Source organism: Ambystoma mexicanum, chromosome 7q (assembly GCF_040938575.1).
Source record: "Ambystoma mexicanum isolate Mex_15411 chromosome 7q, UKY_AmexF1_1, whole genome shotgun sequence".
Taxonomy (NCBI): domain Eukaryota; kingdom Metazoa; phylum Chordata; class Amphibia; order Caudata; family Ambystomatidae; genus Ambystoma; species Ambystoma mexicanum.
The window spans coordinates 1126780881-1126800988 of NC_090941.1; the positions used below are offsets into that span (position 1 = coordinate 1126780881).

Consider the following 20108-nt stretch of genomic DNA (forward strand, 5'->3'; position numbering starts at 1 on the left):
TTTGTTCTTTCGTATCTTAGCGGCAGCGCCGCTGATTGGTCGATCCCTCTGGTTACACAGGATGACCCGATTCTTCGCAATTTCCAAGCCTTCCAGGCCAATATGGAAAGACTTTTCGCAAGACATTCCCAGGGGCAGGCCCTGAACAACAAACTCCTTTCCCTACGGCAGGGCAATCACTTCTGGCTTATATTGCGTCATGTAACAGACTAATCTTAGAAACCAGATGGCCCGAGGACAAGAGGATCACGCTTTTCCACAGGGGTTTGCGTGGCGAACTCAAAGACGTCCTAGCCCAGGTCGTGAATCCCCCTCAAGATTGTTCAGAGTACATTGATTTAGTGGTCCAATTGGATCACAGACTACAAAACAGAAAGGCAGACCGCTCCAGGTTCGAAACTCGAGTATTCTCTAAGCCACTAACTCACACCAAAGGAGTTGAAGCCGTAGAACCTATGCAAATAGGGGTCGTAAAGGGTCCCCTAACCCAGAAAGAACGCGACAGGAGACGACAATTGCAGCTATGTCTCTATTTTGGAAATTCAGGACATTTCCTCCGAGATTGCCTGGTGAAACCTCCGAAGAAGACAGTGGGAGCTTCTGATAAGAATTCCGAAAAGCCCGAGCCGGGAAACGACCTCGCCCGACAAGTGTAGAGGTCCGCTTGCCGAGCATAAAAACCAGTTCTTTGACCTCGCACTTCATAATGTCAATGGTCCTCATAAATCCAGAACGACCGGATCGTTTGCATGCCATTAAAGCATACATTGATAGCGGAGCGATTGGAAATTATGTAGACCGCGAGATGGCTTCCAGGATGAACCTACCCCTTTGTCCTAAGGTAATTAAAGACGTCATTACCACAGTGGATGGTACGGAAATAGCCTCCGGACCGGTAACCCATACCACCACAGAAGTGACGTTATTAGGCCAAGATGGACATCGGGAGGTAATCGTGTTCGATGTGATCAAGGCCCCTCAGTTCCAAATAATTCTGGGGATCCCTTGGTGGAGAAACACAATCCTCAAATCGATTCGCAAGCAAAGACGATACAGTTCCCAGAGTGTGCACCTACTTGTTATCCTCGACCCAGTATTGGCCTAGTGGTAGCAACATCCGAAGGACCGCAATTGCCTCCAGAGTATCAAGAATTCCGAGATGTCTTTCAGAAGGAACAGGCTAATACCCTGCCTCCCCACAGATCTTACGACTGTCAAATAGACCTGATACCCGGAGCCACTCCCCCTTGTAGTAGAAATTACGCCCTTACCGAGCCTGAAAATCTTCATTTGCGACAGTATCTGGACCAGTACCTGGCCAATGGATTTATCCGCCCATCAAAGTCTCCTGCATCCTCGGCTCTGTTCTTCGTACCTAAAAAAGAAGGTGACCTTAGAACCTGTATTGATTATCGTGCCCTGAATCAGATAACGGTAAAGAACAGATACCCCCTACCTCTGATTCCGGAACTCCTTGACCAAGTTAAGAACGCCTGCATTTATACAAAGCTAGATCTCCGGGGAGCCTACCACTTGGTACGGATTAAAGAAGGCGACAAATGGAAGACGGCATTTCGCACCAAGTATGGACTATTTGAATACCAAGTGATGCCCTTCGGACTATGCAATGCACCAGCCGCTTTTCAGTATTTTATGAATGATGCCCTCAGAGAACTCATAGATGTTTGCGTAGTCGTCTACATAGATGACATCCTTGTGTACTCATCTTCAGAATCAGATCATCGGAAACATGTTAGAGCCGTCCTTGAAAAACTCTGCCAACATAAGCTTTTTGCTAAGCTCGGAAAATGTGTTTTTGACGTCACGGAGGTCGAATTTCTAGGCTTTATTCTGACACCCAAAGGAGTCCGCATGGAATCGAGAAAGGTGGACGCTATCATCAAGTGGCCATCACCTACTTCAGTGAAAGGTGTCCAAAGCATGTTAGGTTTCGCCAACTTTTACCGCAGGTTTATTCCAGAGTTTTCATGAGTGGTGCAGCCCATCACCGCCCTTTTAAGAAAAAACAAACGTTTGGAGTGGTCAACAGAAGCAGAACAGGCCTTTCAAGTGCTAAAAGCCAAGTTCACCTCAGCACCCATACTGAAACACCCACGCCCAGACCTCCCTTACATCGTTGAGACCGACGCCTCCAGCTTAGCAATGAGGGCGGTTCTATCACAGAGAGATCCGGAAACTAACCAATTGCACCCTGTGGCATTCTGGTCTCGCAAGTTCTCGGCGCCTGAAATTAACTACACCATCACAGATAAAGAGCTTTTAGCAATTAAGTCCGCTTTCAAGGCCTGGCGGCACTATCTCCTTGGAGCCAAACACACTGTCACGGTAATCACCGATCATCGAAACTTACAATACCTGAAAACCGCCAAAGCTCAGTCCTCCAGACAGCTTCGCTGGACACTTTTATTTGCCGAATTTGACTTTGTAATTACTTATCGCCCCGGCAACAAAAACGGCAAAGCGGATGCCCTTTCCCGAATTGGAATGGGAAATAATATTGTCAATCCTGATCCTGTGCCAATAATTCCAGAACAGAGAATCCTGGGCCTGATTTCTTCACAATCCATCGAAGATATCGAAGCAAAAGCATCCAGGCACCTGAAAAAGACAATGCAAAGACTTAATTAAAGGTGCGATCTCTTCGAGACTATAAACTCTTTATACCTACTGGCATCCGCTCGTGCAGTAACGGCGGCATCACCTTTTGGCATCTCAGCACCTGTGCCACTTCTAAGGCCACAAAAGACTTTGAGGACCTCCAGTGACGTAACTGGAACCCACGCACCCCTGCATAAGTCGCAGGATGGAGAGCCCAGCATTTATACGCCTAAGGTGAGAGCTCACCAGGACATTGGACTTTCGGAGAGTTGGCGATTAGTGAGGAGGAAGTCCAGCCAAACGGTCATTAACCCTTTTTTCTTCCGCCTGAAGAAACCTTACCCTGCAAGCCAGACGGTCAATAAGAGGAAGCCCAGTCCAGAGAGTCATCCGAGCTCTGCGCTTCTCAATTGAAGAGACTATAACAGTTCAGCCGGGACCAGCGCCTCCGTGGGAATCAGGTGAGCGTTACAGGTGTCTAGTCCACTAATGTCGAGAGATGGGAGTGACTGGTGTGTCACCAGCATCCCCAAATCTTTGCTGCTCCCCCTAGCAAATCAGTCCAGCATGGCTCCTCCACAATCTTCCTTTCGGGATTTCCAGCTATACCCCCTCGGTGTCACCTGATGGCACATGTTTCTTCCAATCACTTGAAGAGACAGACTCTGACTGGTCTGTTGCCCAACACTCTGATTTTCTGATGCTCACTCTCATCAACATCTGGTGAGTCTAACTCTTCAACAAGCTGTCTGCAAGGTTGCAGGCTGTTCCACCTCTGGAAAAGTGCCAACCAATGGCACATGTCTCGTCCAGTCACTCCAAGCGATGGGCATTGACTGTTGTGTGAACTGCCTCCCAGAATCAGTGTTGGCCATGTCTCACCCATTCCCTTCATGAGACGCACATTCATCCCAGAAATATAAGGCAAGCCTGACTCTCCCACAACCTGTCCTCAAGGATTCCTTGCTGCCCCTGCTCCTCCTTGCAGGTGTGTTTAAAATAAAAGATCATGTGTGTGAGTCTTTTGCAGTCACCCAACCTGCTCCTCTTTTCAGGGATTCCCCCTCCTTTAACCCCCTCCATATGACAAATGTGTTGTTTGCGCACTTTAAATCACTGACTGTGTAACACAGTGCCAGGTAAGCATAAGCATCCATAAATCTAACTCTTTGACTGGGCCCCAGTCACGCCCTACCACTCCCCCTCATTCTTCCTACTCAGCTACTCTAACTGCACCCCATTGTATGAATCCTACCCTTTCCTTAGCCGGCCTCCAGGAATAATCCTGTGCATCTATGAAAGTTGTCTTACACTGTAAAAGCTCCAACCTTGTTCCCCCCTTTAAGCCATGTGGTTGAACTTCTGATGACATTTCATTTTAAAAAGCTTAGTTCAATCTCTTGAATTTCAGATGATTCAGGGTTTGTGTGGGAAATTTCATCTAGGTCTACACTTTGCCAACATTTAAATCTTTTTATAAATAGTTTTTTTGCACTTTAAGGAAGGCCCTGGGGTCAGCATTACCAAATATTGCAATGTACCTGAGTATGCGCGTGTGCCCCAGAACTGATTTTCGTTTGGGAAAAGGGGTACAAATCCCCGGGCTGCACCTGGCACAGTCTGTCTGTGCTTTCCAGCCAAGTGCATCCCACAGATTTCTTAGAGCAGCCCTAGAAAGCTAAAGTCCTTTATGCACCACCTTCTGGTTCGGCAATGGCTTCTGTCATTCCTTGCTCCTTTAGTCATACTGTAGATGTTCATTCCATGATGACTAATGACTCAAACTTGTATTCAATTCCAATGAAAAGTCACATTAACTTGAAATGGAAAGGACATGTTTGAGGCTTTGCCCACTGCCCACTTATGCCATTCTTACCTGTTTCCTTCCAGTTCACAGACAATCTTTGCAGCCAGACTCCAGTCAAATGCTCCGGCTTCCTTATTAATCCATGTTCTAGCCGCCTGTAGCCTGGACTCAAGGAATGCAGCCAAAATGATCTCTTTGAAGAATCTACATGCAGGGAAAAGGAAACCTAGAATGTCGCATCCTCCGTAATGAATTAAGGTGTCTCCCTTCACATCACCTGGTTTAAAGGGAGCAAGAGAGAATGTGTTTATCATATTGGTTGTGTATGTATTCTGTGTTCACAAATAGACCAATAAAAAAATGTGGTTCACATGCAATGTCAACAATAACAACAAAAAATCAAAAAGTGTGTATATAGGACACACAATTGGGAAATTATTTGCATTACGGGTTGATTGTATGTATATGACATGTGTGCGCGAATTAGAAAAACACATTGAATTCTATGATTATGTGTAAAGGTGAATAGTGTGGTCTATCTCCTGTAGTTCTATAAATGCAATGGTATGCTCACTTCTGTCAAAGGCTCAATGGTATGCTCACTTCTGTCAAAGGCTCAATGGTATGCTCACTTCTGTCAAAGGCTCAATGGTATGCTCACTTCTGTCAAAGGCTCAATGGTATGCTCACTTCTGTCAAAGGCTCAATGGTATGCTCACTTCTGTCAAAGGCCCAATGGTATGCTCACTTCTGTCAAAGGCTCAATGGTATGCTCACTTCTGTCAAAGGCTCAATGGTATGCTCACTTCTGTCAAAGGCCCAATGGTATGCTCACTTCTGTCAAAGGCTCAATGGTATGCTCACTTCTGTCAAAGGCTCAATGGTATGCTCACTTCTGTCAAAGGCTCAATGGTATGCTCACTTCTGTCAAAGGCTCAATGGTATGCTCACTTCTGTCAAAGGCTCAATGGTATGCTCACTTCTGTCAAAGGCTCAATGGTATGCTCACTTCTGTCAAAGGCCCAATGGTATGCTCACTTCTGTCAAAGGCTCAATGGTATGCTCACTTCTGTCGAAGGCTCTATAGAACATTTGAAAAGGAGGAACTAATAATTATGTGGTTTTGTAAAACAAAATGTGTGTACTCACATGCACGAAAATGTTATGTATCATAGCTTTATCTATACCATAACTGTGATTAGATCACTAGATTCATTAACCCTTGGTGTGCCCAAAAATGTGGCTTTGATTGGGAGACAGTAAATTCTGTGACCCCCATTAAACAAAATGAGTAAACATATTCATCCATTACTCCCTGGCCTCAGAGATAGAGTGGGTGGTAATAAAAAGGTTAACATGTGATGAGCAACAGCCTCTTGAGTGCTTGCCATTCGTCTACAAATGCTGACATTAACACAATGTATCCAAATCCACCTTTCTAGAATATTACATTTGATATGATTATTCTTTAAGGTATACAGCTTGAAGCCTCTAAACTATGTCCAGAGTCCCTTTTCTTGTAGGAAGGGGAGGGTCTTATGAAACAGCACACCTTCTTGCCAGCAGTTGGACGAGGACCCTCATGATGGAGAGGATGTCATTGCAGATGGATACAGGGATTGGAGCAGCTGGTTAGAGTCATAGGAAAACAAAACAAAATAGGTGATGGCTGGAAGTTAAACTAACCTCTGGCATTGCTCTGGGCAACCCTCCAGACCATCGTTCTGCACCTGCCAACCCATTACAAAATGGGAAAGACCGTCTGCAAATCAGGCTTAGGTCCCACCCCAAAAGTCATAGTAAAAGCAGAGGCATTTGCGGAGGCAATGTAGCCTCCTATGACCTGGATTAGCCTTTTGATCTGGATCCACAATAGTGTTCTGCAGTGTAGCAATGGCGGGCACGATGTCCTGCTGAGAAGCATTCGACAATGTACTCAGCTTCCTCCATGTTGTGATGAGCTACTGTACAATATACTAGTGAGGCCAGAAATACATTGCTGTTAATAATCAATATGGTCCTTTAGCCGAACACTATGTAGGCTCATATAAAAAAAAGGAGAACTGTGCTAAGGTGTAGTATTAATGTTAGTATGGTATTTGTTGTTTGTGGGACTCAAAATCACTCACCCCTACTTCCCCCACTCCCTTTCATTGGCTGCTCACTGAGGCTGCTATTGATGTGCCTAGGATTCACAATCTTTGTTACATTGGGACGTCCACAACAGTGTCAGCTGGGCTCTGAAGCCTGGACCACTTGTAGGGATGCAGGTGTGACCTAGGATATGTTACCTTTCCTAATATGCATCAGCAAGCTGCGATGAATCAGTGATATTGACCCCCAAAGCCTCAACCTCTGACCTTCCTCAGGTGGCCTAGGAAGGCAGATGCTTCCTGAACCCGACCCTGGGGGTAGTGTTCTGTGGCAGAAGTAGCGTGGTTGCAGCTGAGAGGGAGACCTGAGGGAGACCTGAGGCAAGAGAAGATAACGGGACCACGGAAACGCCTGAAGTGGTGGTGGGTCCTGAGAGAACTTTTGCCTTGAACTCTCCCTGTTGCAGCGGTCACACAGCGGGAAGCGTAAGGAAGAAATGCTTGCCTGATTAAAATGAGTTGTGCAGAGTTTGCACAGGGGGAAGCAGTAGTAGTGAGGGAAGTGTGTCCTCTTTGGAGGTTCCAGGTGGGTGGGTTGCACCTGGCCGTCTCCAGAGCAGGAGACGCTCCATTCTTCAGTGGCGTGAGTGAAAGAGGACCAGAGGAGGCTGTGCAACGGACCGTGAGAAGCCACAAGTAACAAAGACCTGCGAACACTGAGCAGAGCATAATCAAGCGACTAACCCGGTAAGTTCACAGCTTGCCAGTGACTCCAAAGCGCTCCAATGCAGTCCACATGCTCATGGCAGCCAGCTTCACTTGTGTGTGAGTGAAATCAACAGTAACTGTATTTTTTAAATACCGAACTGTACAAAAATAACAAACGTAATACCCGTTGAAGCAGTGACTGTGTAAAGAAGCACAAGAGATTGTGGAAAGCCCAAAAACCCAGTGGGGAAGCTAAAGATGATCCAAAAGCTTGCAATCAATACCCAAGCCAAGAGTGTATTAACAACCAGCCATCCCAAAATAACAAACAGTGCTCAAGGCAACAGAGGAATACTGATAGGCTTATTGGTGGTAAAACGTACTGCTTGTGTGCTATGAAACACAGATCATCAGGGGATGGAAACCTGCATTGCCAAAGCCAAGACAGATGAAAAGTGAGACTAGTGTTTGGTAATGTTATTGTTGCTGCGGAGGGGAAGGGAAGGTGGCAAACATGCTGCCATTCTGGAGAAGGTTATCCAGAGGGCGAGGAGCAAAGTTGCCATGGAGTCTTGAATAGCACTAATGTGGTTCCTTGTTTTCCTGTAACATGTTTAAAGTTTGATGCCAAAGAAGTCTAATGAAGTTGTTGTTATTCTAAGTTGCAAGTTACCACTGAAGCACTTTTCTGTTCTTTTTGGTGAAAAAGTAGACAGACAGGCAAGTATTCCCGCAGGGCAAATAGTTGTTGCCTAAAAGGGCCTGGCAAAGGAATAACCAGGTAGAAGTTGATGCAAGTGCTGAACTGTGGTTCTAACAGAAACAACTCATCTTAATTTGTGACATTCAAAGAAGAATTGTGAAAGCTTGTCAAGGAAAACGTAGAATTCTTTTTTAAACCAGAGCTGCGACAAACCATTCTGACAAAGACATTTGTTGTTACTCATCTAAACAAATTCAAAGGTGAAACCTGGAAGAGTTGGAATAGACTTTTTTTTCTGACAAATTATCCTGGCCAAGACTATTCTGTTGTTAGCTTGGAGAAAACACGTGTGAGACAGTTTTCACTCCAGGAGGAGTTGGAAATTAGAATTATTTTTGATACTTTACTAAACCAACTGAACTTTATGTGATTAAGGTCAAACCCTTAAGAACTTTAATGGAAGTCTGTATAAGACTGGATTTCCTTGTTTCTTTTGAACTGTGGAGAAAACCCCTGTTCAGATCTGGGGAAGGGAAACTCGCCCAGGTTATGAGAAGAGACATTGATCATATTGTGAATCTAATCATATGTTATATATTATTGTTGAATTGAATTTCCCTATATTTCCTTATTGCTTTATTGGTTACACAAGTCTGGGGACAGATGCCCTTTCGTTAGAGTGTTTCCTTTAGTTTATTTATGCAGAGATATCCTCATCAGGGTCGGGATAGTGAGGCGTTTATTCAACCTTTTTATTTAATGAAATGGCTACATTTGAAAACTCTTTACCAAGTTGTCTGCCTAACATTATTTCTGACCCTCTCACAAAGCTCACAAGATCATCACCTTTCCATGTGATCATTGGAGACTTCCCTTGCTAGCCCCACTGTTCTTCAGGAGATAATACCAGTGGGACTATTTGGTTACCCGAGAAAGATGACTACAGCTCTGGAACTGCCCTCTTGCATTGACTCATAATCTCTATGGTACAACTTGTTCTTTTTCATCCACTCTCCTCCTGGACCCTTACCTTTATTGCAATGTACCTTCAAATATGTTACACTGATATCATTATTTACTGTTCTCTACAAGCTGTGATATCCTCCATTATCAACGCAATGTAAATTGCATCTGTATATTGTATTAGCTGAACAATACGGATGTTACTACAAACAGAAACATCTTACACAGGACACGTTTGCAGATGACAAAAGAAATGACTGGGTGGGTAGATTTACTGTATGCAAACGTTATGTGCTGCGAGTGCACCAGTTGCTATGCTGATAGTAAAATGAGACATAGTATGGGTCACAGTAACTAGAAAACAAACACAAATGAGATATTCACAATGGAGCTAATTCGATAATCTGCTTGCCTGTGTGTTTCCAGCTGACATTTCAATACTCTATTTTTAAAAACATGTCATGGATTTTCTAGCTATAACATGCCGGGGAAGAAACCGGTCCCCATCCGTCTATCTGTCTCCACACTTACTCCATCTTGTTTGCCTCACCCAACCCTCATAACTTGCATTTTGCAGCAAACATTTGATAAAAAATGTGGTAACTAATCTGCAGTAACATTTCTGCAGTAAAAAGACTGGACACACAGTAATCTAAGTCGGACAATATACACATTTACAATCATAAGTGCCAGCTAATTAATCTCTGGGGATCAGTGTAATCCACAGATAACATAATATCTCTCAAAACTGTTGACAATGTCAGTGAATGTTGCTGGACTTTTATTTATTTATTTAAGTATTTGTTTATTTGGAGGTTTTACACTGTGCCATTTGTGCAACATTCTGCTTCAGGGTGCCCAAACAAAAAGTGAATGGGTGGGGGAAACTAAGAGGAGAAGATGGTGGTAGGGAAGTGGCAAGGAGAAACATGCAGATGGGAGATAGACACTACTTTCACTCCTTGACCAATGATCCTATCCCTGAAGCCATTGTGGTATTCTGTGGGAAACACAGATGATCTGTCCAAATACGTTTACCTGAGCAACGACGTCTACGTGAGTGGAGTGTGTATGATGGTCGAGAGGAATCCATATATATTACATGGGGATGGTCTCTGTGTTGGCTGAGATGGATTTAACAATCTATCTGGCCTGCTGAGCAAATGTGAAAGTATGTCATTTAAGAGCGTATAGAAGCTACTGTCTTTGCATAAGATGCCATTACACAAGTACAGGAAATATATATATTTTTAAATGTAGTAATTTTATTCAGTTTCAGCATATTACAATCATTTTCAATAGTACATGTATAACACACAACTTAATATCCTTAATATATATTATATAATATCAAATAATCTATGCAAAAAAACAGATGAAATATTTATAACACAAAATGATCACCTATAACTCATTTTATTACATGCCCTGTGGTAGTGGCCAGGTAGTTATGGTTAAGTTGCTAAACCCATAGGAAGAGAACTTTTTGGGCAGCTTATAACTTCGCTCCTCCTGAACGAATCCACACCAAACTTTGCAAAAAAAAGTATATGGCCCACTCTGAATTTTGGTGAGGTTTGGTCCAGGGGGGCAAAGTTATAAGGGGGTCCCAAAATTAATTTTTTTCCCATAGACATAATGGGAAAACATTTCTGTTGCGCCTACAGAACCAAACCGCTGGATGACTTTTTAACCAAATTTGCAGCAGGAGTGGCGGCTTGGTCCCGAAAGAGTGCTTCTGTTAATTTGGTGTAAATCTGTCCAGTAGTTTTTATTTAAACGACCAAAACATAAGGCAATAAAATTAGTGATATTCTTGTCCGCTCTGCGGACAGGACACTGATTGGCTAATCGGATTGCGTCATGTCCGCAGACACGCAACGTGTTCCCTGATTGGCTGGGAGGGGGCGTGAGGTGCGTCAAATTGTTTCGGTGCCTCCGCCATATTGGATGTGCGGACATGCGCTGGAAGTGATCATAAATCCAACTTTGGGGAGTCTGTTGATTTGGATGAGTGCTTGGAGAGGGTGGAGGAGTAAGAGATGGGTCAAATGCTGTATTTGGTTAGGTGGGAGAAGGATGTGATGTGTTCGTGGTGTCTGCTGACATAATGAACACTGGGCGCGCTATTGGCTATTTTAGTTTACTATGATGTTGGTTTTGGGTCGTTAGAAGAGCATTGGTTGAAGAGGGTATGTGTTGAAGAGTTTCTACGTTGGTTGTAATTATTTTTTAGAATGTTAATAGAAGTGGGTAGGTTTTGAGGTGGATGTATTATGTTGTTGGGTTGTGGTCATTTGGTAGGTGTTTCTTTCTATGGGTGTGTTATGCTGCAGTGATTGTGGCCAGGGCCTAGAGTCTTGGGTGCATGGCCGAAGTGCCGTAGGCCTTCGGCATTCCACCCAAGACTCTAGGCCCTGGCCGCAACCACCGCATCATAACACACCCATGTTACCAAACATCTTGACTGTGGTATGTGGGATGTTTAGGGATATGTTTTTAAGAATGTGTGTACTGATTGGTAGTAGTGTAATAGTGTTTATAGGATAGTGAGATGATGTGTCTTAGTTTGTTTGTTGGAATGTGTTCAGAATATTGGTATTGAAGACTCTAGGCATTTTGCGTTGTATTTATTGGTGAGGATTTCATTTGAATGGCTGTGTGATGTTGTGGTGGTGGTGAGTTTAATTATTATATACTTAGTGTTTCTTTTGGTGAGGCTGTATGAAGAGTTGCAGGGAGGCAGCAGCACACAGATGCAGAGTCAAATCCAGGGGCAAACGCAAGGCGCCTACCCCATGTTGCAGTGAGGCAGCAGCACACAGATGCAGAGTCAAATCCAGGGGCAAATACATGGTGCCTACCCCATGTTCAGGGAGGCAGCAGCACACCAGTGGGTGGCACACAGGCAACCAGGGGGGGTGGGAAGCATACCTGTAGCAGACAGGACCTTTGTTGCAGGCCTTAGACGGTGAGTGTCGGCTCCCGCCTCCCGGTTTTGCTGATTGGGCAATCAGGGTCCAGCCAACCAATGAGGGGAGGGAGTGCAGGCCAGGAAATGAGTCATCTCAGAGCAAAGAAAGAAATGGCCATCTTGGAAGGGCTGAAATACTGTTTTCAAGTTATTATATCTGTTCAGTGTCATTAGTTTGCGATATGTTGTATCCTATGACTCTTAGATAACAACTATATGTAAATTATACAGCGTATGGGCGGCAAGGAGTCGTAGGGCCCAATGAGTCCCAACACGCATTGCAATTAATTTCTTCCCAGTACTATGCTTGTTACTGGCCCTCACTGGGTTGATATCAGTGATATCAGTGAAATATGTTTTGCACATTATCGATAAAGAGATTGATTTTAATGAGATTACTGGTGATACAGTTTTTTGGTGGGAAAGTTATAATTGGAGAGGATTAACTCCTAATCTATCTATGAAATGCTATTTTAAAACATGGAAATGGAAAGTAAATGGACAATTATTATACATGATTTTGTACCGTATTGTATTGATTAAGGACATCTCCCATGTTTGTGATCATAAAAAAGCTTTTTTTTTATTATACAGGATACATTTTAGTTTACATGTGCGTATATGTTGTTTTTGTACTAGATTTCAGAGATTTTAGAAATGTATTTTTATGTGTAAAGCTTTTTTAAAAACTTTATCACATTAAATATAAATATAAACAATTGCTGCAGTTGTTGGCTTCCAGACGTATGTGCATGACAACAACATTCAGTTTGTCAACATCCACTTTGCCAAACTTTCAGAAGTTAAAAGGAAGTTCAAAGGATAGGACACTCAACAGCATGATTCCTTCTTTTCAAAGACATGTATGTATGCAGAGAACAATTCTCTCTGTCTCTTGCATATGCAGTCACTATTCACAAATTGCAAGGTCTAACCCTAGTTCAGGCATTGATTGACAATGGCAGCACAATCTTTAAAGAAGGTATGAGTTATGTAGCACTTTCACGTCTACATACACTCGAAGGATTATTTCTAGTCATTTTTGATGCAAACAAAAACAAGGCTGGCATTCCTTGCATCCTAGAGTACAATAGAATGTGCTACATAACTCATACCTTCTTTAAAGATTGTGCTGCCAGTGTCAATCAATGCCTGATCTAGGGTTAGACCTTGCAATATGTGAATAGTGACTGCATATGCAAGAGACAGAGAGAATTGTTTTCTGCATACATACATGTCTTTGAAAAGAAGGAATCATGCTGTTGAGTGTCCTATCCTTTGAACTTCCTTTTAACTTCTGAAAGTTTGTCAAAGTGGATGTTGACAAACTGAATGTTGTTGTCATGCACATACGTCTGGAAGCCAACAACTGTAGCAATTGTTTATATTTATATTTAATGTGATAAAGTTTTTAAAAAAGCTTTACACATAAAAATACATTTCTAAAATCTCTGAAATCCAGTAAAAAAACAACATATACGCACATGTAAACTAAAATTCATCCTGTATAATAAAAAAATAGCTTTTTTATGATCACAAACATGGAAGATGTCCTTAATCAATACAATACGGTACAAAATCATGTATAATAATTGTCCATTTACTTTCCATTTCCATGTTTTAAAATAGCATTTCATAGATAGATTAGGAGTTAATCCTCTCCAATTATAACTTTCCCACCAAAAAACTGTATCACCAGTAATCTCATTAAAATCAATCTCTTTATCGATAATGTGCAAAACATATTTCACTGATATCACTGATATCAACCCAGTGAGGGCCAGTAACAAGCATAGTACTGGGAAGAAATTAATTGCAATGCGTGTTGGGACTCATTGGGCCCTACGACTCCTTGCCGCCCATACGCTGTATAATTTACATATAGTTGTTATCTAAGAGTCATAGGATACAACATATCGCAAACTAATGACACTGAACAGATATAATAATGCAAAAACAGAGATCTTATTGGTCCCACAGATTTGCACTACAAATGTTTTTCTGCCTTCAATATAGACTTTCCTGCTACCCTCCATATCATATATAGGGACATAAGGAGACTTACGTTTTTTGTATTTATACACTGCTTCCAGAAAAGAGTGTCCCTGATAGTATCAAGCTGGTGTGCAAATCTGCCTAGATGGGTAATGTAGGCTTTCCCCAGGCCGTGACACTCGGTCAGGACATCCTGTGCTGTCTCCAACTGATCTTTATTGAGACAGATATGGCAGAAGCGTTCCTGTTCCTCAACTGTGCAAGCCGGCCCTACAGCTGCCAGGACAGGTCGGTAATGAATCTGCAGCAGGAGAATAAATCTTCTGAGACTGGGAGAAGGGCATAGATTCAAATATGACTGGGCTTTCTTAAACGTGTATAAAATGTCATGTATAAACGGCCCGGCCAAAGAATAATCTTGTTCCAGTCCCAGAGATCAATATGTTTCCCCAGGGAGAACTACATACTGGTGTTATTGTCCCCCTTCATCTTAATGTAAAGTTGCGCTCTCTTTTTCAGTACCAAGGATTTGAGTGACATGATTCCCAATTCCAATCTGATGATTGCCATGGGTATGCAATTAGGAGCAGTTTTCTCCAGAATCTCCCCTCAACCACTTAAAGCCATTTCGGGTCAATTACAGTAAGGGTTTTGAACCTGTATATCACTGAGGGCGTCAGGCACTGAATATATAGCTGTCTCGCCCCTCACTGTGAATATCCTCCTCTTCTTTTGGAGAATTGGTGCAACTGTGCCACCTTTCTGATTCATTTCTCAATACAGATACTGTAACCCCCACCAGAATCCAATTCGACACCAAGGTATTTGTAATTAGGGGTGTATGCGATCTCCACGGCCTGTACTTCCAGGTGAGGTCTAGCAATCTTTTTGCCTGTGAATACCATCAATTGAGTTTTATCTCTATTGATGATCAGGCCATTGGTGTCTGCATACACCCAAAGTGCCTCTGTCGATCACTGGATACCACAAAATGTGTGATGTAATATCACTAAATCATCGGCATAGGCCAAAACTGTAAAATGATTTGTGCCAATTTTAGGGGACAGCTCTGAATATGTGCCAGGAATGCAGGGAGATCAGATACAAATAAGTTGTACAATAACGGGGCTGTAATACAACACTGTTTTACCCCATACTCCTGACTGATCAATGGTGTCATAGTTCTGTTAGCGTCTAATATTAAACACACTGAGGTATTTGAATGGAGTAATTTCAAATAATCCAAAATTGCAGAAGGACAACCCAAAAGTTCTAATTTGTGCCAAAAAAGTTTCCTACAAACCATGTTGAATGCAGCTTTCAAATCTATGAACAGAGCATATAGTGGCAGACTGTTAGGTCTACATGCTCTATTAACCAATGAATCTAGAAGAAGCAAATTGTGCACAGTGGAGTAATCTGACCGGGATCCACTTTGGAATCTGTCGAGATTATCTACTTGATCGACCCTCATCTATAATTCTTGCAGAAGAAATTAAGCAAAAAGCTTGCCTGAACAATCCAAAATGGAAAGAAGCTGGCAATTACTAGGTTCTATCTTACTGCCCTTTTTATAAACCAGAATCAAATTGCATTTTGCCGTGACAATGGTATCTCCCCGTCCTCAAATACCTTATCAAAGAGGATTTTGAGTAAACATGACCAAAAACCAGGATTGCTCTTAAGAACTACATTAGCTAATCCATTGGGTCCTGGTGCCCTTGAGGATTTAAGATTCTTAATTTGTTTAGCAATGTCTTCAGCATTAACTACAAAGGAAGGGCATGCAGGCTTAAGGTCAGTTGATATAGACAAATGGGGAGGTTTAGGGACATTTTGTGTGATCAGAAATGATTCCCATACATTTGCACTAATGGGGTTGATTAGGGACCGCTCCTTACCTCCTTTTGCCTCACCCAGTAATGACCAAATACTGCGAGTATTACCACTAAACAATGTTGTTGCCATCTGCTGACATAAGGCATCCTTACCAGATCGTCTCCACTGTTTGAGCCATCTACGATATTGGTTTTTAAGTTTTCTGGCTACAAACTCCAGCAAGAAGCAAACAGAACATTACATTAGAAAACCTGATACCTTTATTATACCCTATCATCCATGCCATTAATTTGCCATCAGACCCATCTGACCTAGTTAATCTTTACAACAAGACCATCCTCAAGGTTATTAATACAATAGTGCCCATCAAAATGCAAAAATCCAAACCACGGACCTTACCTAAAGAATCTCAGGAAAGTAAAACGTACAGCTGAAACAGTCTACAAAAAGTCCCCTTCAGAATCCAACTAACTATTGTTTACACTCACTTCATTACAAAAAATGCCTCACTTCATTACAAAAAAGCTAGTATACAGGCAAAAAAAGATAACTTCAATGACCGTATTGCCAAGGCCAATTCCAATACTAAGGAATTGTTCAACATACTGAAAGAACTTGAATCATCTGCGCCTATACCGGACTCATGTGCAAAGGATACCCTATGGTGTACTAACATACAGAATGCGCTCCAAGATAAAATCACCATGCTCCTAACTAAATAAAAATAAAGAAAAATATTATTGAAATTGCCACACTAATGGACCTACCCTCTACTTTGACATCAAACACTCCCAAATTCAATTTCAAGCCTCTCTCTACAAAAGAAGTTGAGCAGATCATACTCAATCTCTAACCCACGAATTGTAAGGGTGATGTATGCCCGGCTGCTGTGATCAAAGAGGCAGCCAACATACTCGCCCCTTTCATTACATCATTCATTAATGCATCTTCTAACTCTAGTACAGTACCTACAAATCTAAAAAATGTTCCATTACTAAAAAAACATCTCTGGATCCCACTAACCCTTCAAACTACAGACCTATCACGACTGTTCCATTTTTATTAAAAATCCTGGACCGTGCAGCATATATCCAGATACAGCACTACTTGGAAACACACAACTTATTAGGACTAAGACAATCAGGATTCAGACCCAGGCACGGGACTGAAACAGCACTTATTCACTTAAAGACACAATTCCAGATCCTCAAAGATAAAGGTAAATCTGCCCTACTACTACTACTTGACTTATCAGCGGCATTTGATTTAGTAAACCATGAAATATTATGCAAACACTTGTCATCTGCTGCTCATTTCTCAGATCAAGCCAATGCATGGATTAAATCCTTCCTTAGCAATAGATCGATGAGAGTCTTTGCACCTACAGATTCTTCTTCACCCACACCAGTGACTTGTCGAGTCCCCCAGGGTTCATGTGTGTCCCCTACTCTCTACAACGTGTTCACCAAACCTCTATTTGATATACTTGACTATCTGGGTGTCACATATACTAATTATGCAGATGACACCCAGATACTCATCCCTATCACTGGTGACTACGCTGTAGACAGTAAAACTCTCAATGACATTTACAGTACCATTCAAATTTGGATGGCTAAACATGGCATATGCCTAAACGACGACAAAACTGAGTTACTCCTTCTCGGCCCCCAACAAAATGTAATAAACTAGGATCTATCTACAAATCCTTCAATATCGACAACAACATCATTAAAGTAGCAAATGATTTCAAAACATTGGGAATGTACATAGACTCAGCACTATCTCTCACTAGACAAACCAACGCACTAGCATCATCTACAGCTTACACCTGCAAGCTTATTACAGCTTGCCGACCCTATTTGACTACTTCTAACTGCATCTCAGTAGCAAGAGCAGTAGTACTATCTACGCTTGACTATTGTAATGCGCTCTACCTAGGAACTTCTCAACATAACATCAACAAAATGCAACTCATGCAAAATAATGCCATCCGATCTGCATGCAACATACCAAGGAAAGAGCACATTACTGCAATTAGACAAAATATCAAATGGCTTAATATCAAACGAAGAATAGACCTCAAATCTCTCTCACTCACCCACAAATGCCTTAATAATCAGGCACCTATATACCTGTGCGACACCTTCTCACGCCACCTACCGTTAAGAGCTAGTAGAGTAGCACAAACACATTGTGTTGCCATCCCACGATTTAACCAAAAACGAGTTGGCGGAGCTAGTTTCCCAGTTCTTGCTGCTAAAAAACGGAATGCACTTCCTATCTCCATAAGGGAAGAACCTTCCTTCTCCCTCTTCCGAAACAAGGTCAAGACATGGCTCACTGAATAAGACTTCAACTTGCCCTCCCCACAATAGATGACTCCTTACTCCCAGTATAGCTCCGCACAATCTCTGCTATCTACAGGTCTTCTGTAAATTATGTAATTTAATGTAAAATGTAATATTGGTTCTAGAATAGTAACTGTTATAATGTCTGTATATCTATGATAATGTTTCGCACCTTTTCTAGGTTTTTCCCCCCTCCCATCATGTCTATAACACGCATTACCTTTTCTGTACAGTATTGATTGTGTGAACTGTAAGCTTACAACGCCCAGCTGCCCCAGGGTTTGGCCACGCTTTACAAATAAATAAAATACAAATACAAATACAAATACTAAGAGTAAGAGGTAAGGGAATGTTTTGCCAACTTGGCTTTCCGAAGGTCACCCCTTTATTTACGTTTGGCGTCCCTGATGATTTTGTCATACACAAGCCCTGCCTTATTTTCTCTTAAATCTATTCTAACCATAGATGTTGCATGAGACCCAGAGAAGGATGTTATCCGTCTTTCAATTTCATTGGCGGACATTTCCTCAAAGGTCTCAAAATTTTAAGCAATCAGGTGGTTAGCATCTCCATTAGCGTTTACAATATTTCTCTCGGACCAAATTATCCGATTTGCTGAATGGTTACTGACTAGATCTCCTAGTTGTTTAACAGTGGGCTCAATAATGGGGAAACTGAAGCTAAGAATTCGAGCCTCATGATCACTCCAGGAATTCTTACTTACCGATAGATCTTTCACTTTCAGGGCTACTTTGTTATTTACAAACAAATAATCTAAAGTAGCCCTAGAATCACCCCTTCTCCATGTAAAATCACCCGGAGTGTCACTTTTAGTACGTCCATTCAAAAGCTCAAGTTCCAAACCATTAAAGAAATGTAACCAGTTAGATCCCTCCCGGAGTTACTCTGTTCCATGATGCTTTGCAGTAACAAGGCGGGGTTGGAAGTTATATCCCACCATCCTGCAATATGGCAATTGAGATCCCCACAAATCACAAGATTTTGATTAGTTGAACCATCCACCCGGCTAGCAAATAATTCTTGCACCTCCTCTTGTAGCTGTTCTCTCTGAGAAGCCCCAGGAGGATTGTAAATATTGACCAGAAGTAATTTCTTCCACTGAACTTTTACTAGATTAATAACCTCTACAGCTAACAAACCTTCTCCAAGGATTGCCACAATCTTACTGGACTTCAATAAATGAGGCACCCCAAAGATAAGCCCCCCATACGGTCTACCCAAAGGGCCCTTTTTAACAGAAATCTGGTGTATCGTATAACCATCTACCATAATAGGCATGGTTAACCATGTTTCTTGCAGGAGAAAGAATGTATGGTTCGTAATGTAGGGTAATGATCCAGAGGGAGGAAGAAAGTGGGTAAAACCCCTGGTATTCCAGGACATCAATTTACAATCTCATTGTGTGTGTACAACTGCGGGCAGAGACTCTACCAGCCACTTTAGCACAGTCTGTATGTCTGACATCTGAACTTTGTCTTTAGGCGGAAGATGAGGTTTTGTTGCAGTATTGATCACTGGACTATTAGTCTTAAGCGGCAATAATGGATCTGATAGTTCAGGGTCCACATTTAGTTCCACATCAACTGATGTCAATATATCACAATGTTTACGCAGTAGCTGAGCTGTAGCCAAATATCTACAGTGAATTGCTGAAACATTCGGATTCTTTCCTTTTAATGGCTCAAAAAACTCAAAATCTTCAGTGATTAAAACACAAAGCTGGGGTATTGAATGGAGTCGGCCTAGGAAAGCAGGTCTAGCTACCCATTTATTCTGGGTTTATTAATTTAAGTTTTTTATAATACAAATCTTACTTTCCAAATTGCTGCAAGACGGAGCAGCAACTCTCAACGGTGTAGGTGGATGACCTGGAGGGATCACAGTTGTTGACTTTGGTCACATATTGGGCGTAGAGTAAATAGTCACTAACTGTCCGGAACTTTGTGATATATTCGGTTCCTGAAGATCTATGCTAACGTTAGTGGGGTCTCCACTTTATCATGAATTATTCAACTTGTCAGACTACCTATCCCTT

General features: G+C 42.1%; 1 protein-coding gene across 1 annotated transcript in view; it reads right to left on the minus strand.

Annotated features, from left to right (window-relative positions):
• LOC138528280 (nicotinamide N-methyltransferase-like) overlaps positions 1-20108 on the minus strand; it is a 202933-nt gene that overhangs the window by 79561 nt on the left and 103264 nt on the right. The window contains exon 2 of the mRNA XM_069639742.1: positions 4496-4703. Within this exon, the coding sequence (XP_069495843.1) occupies positions 4496-4703 (208 nt within the window). The remainder of the gene's footprint in view (positions 1-4495; positions 4704-20108) is intronic.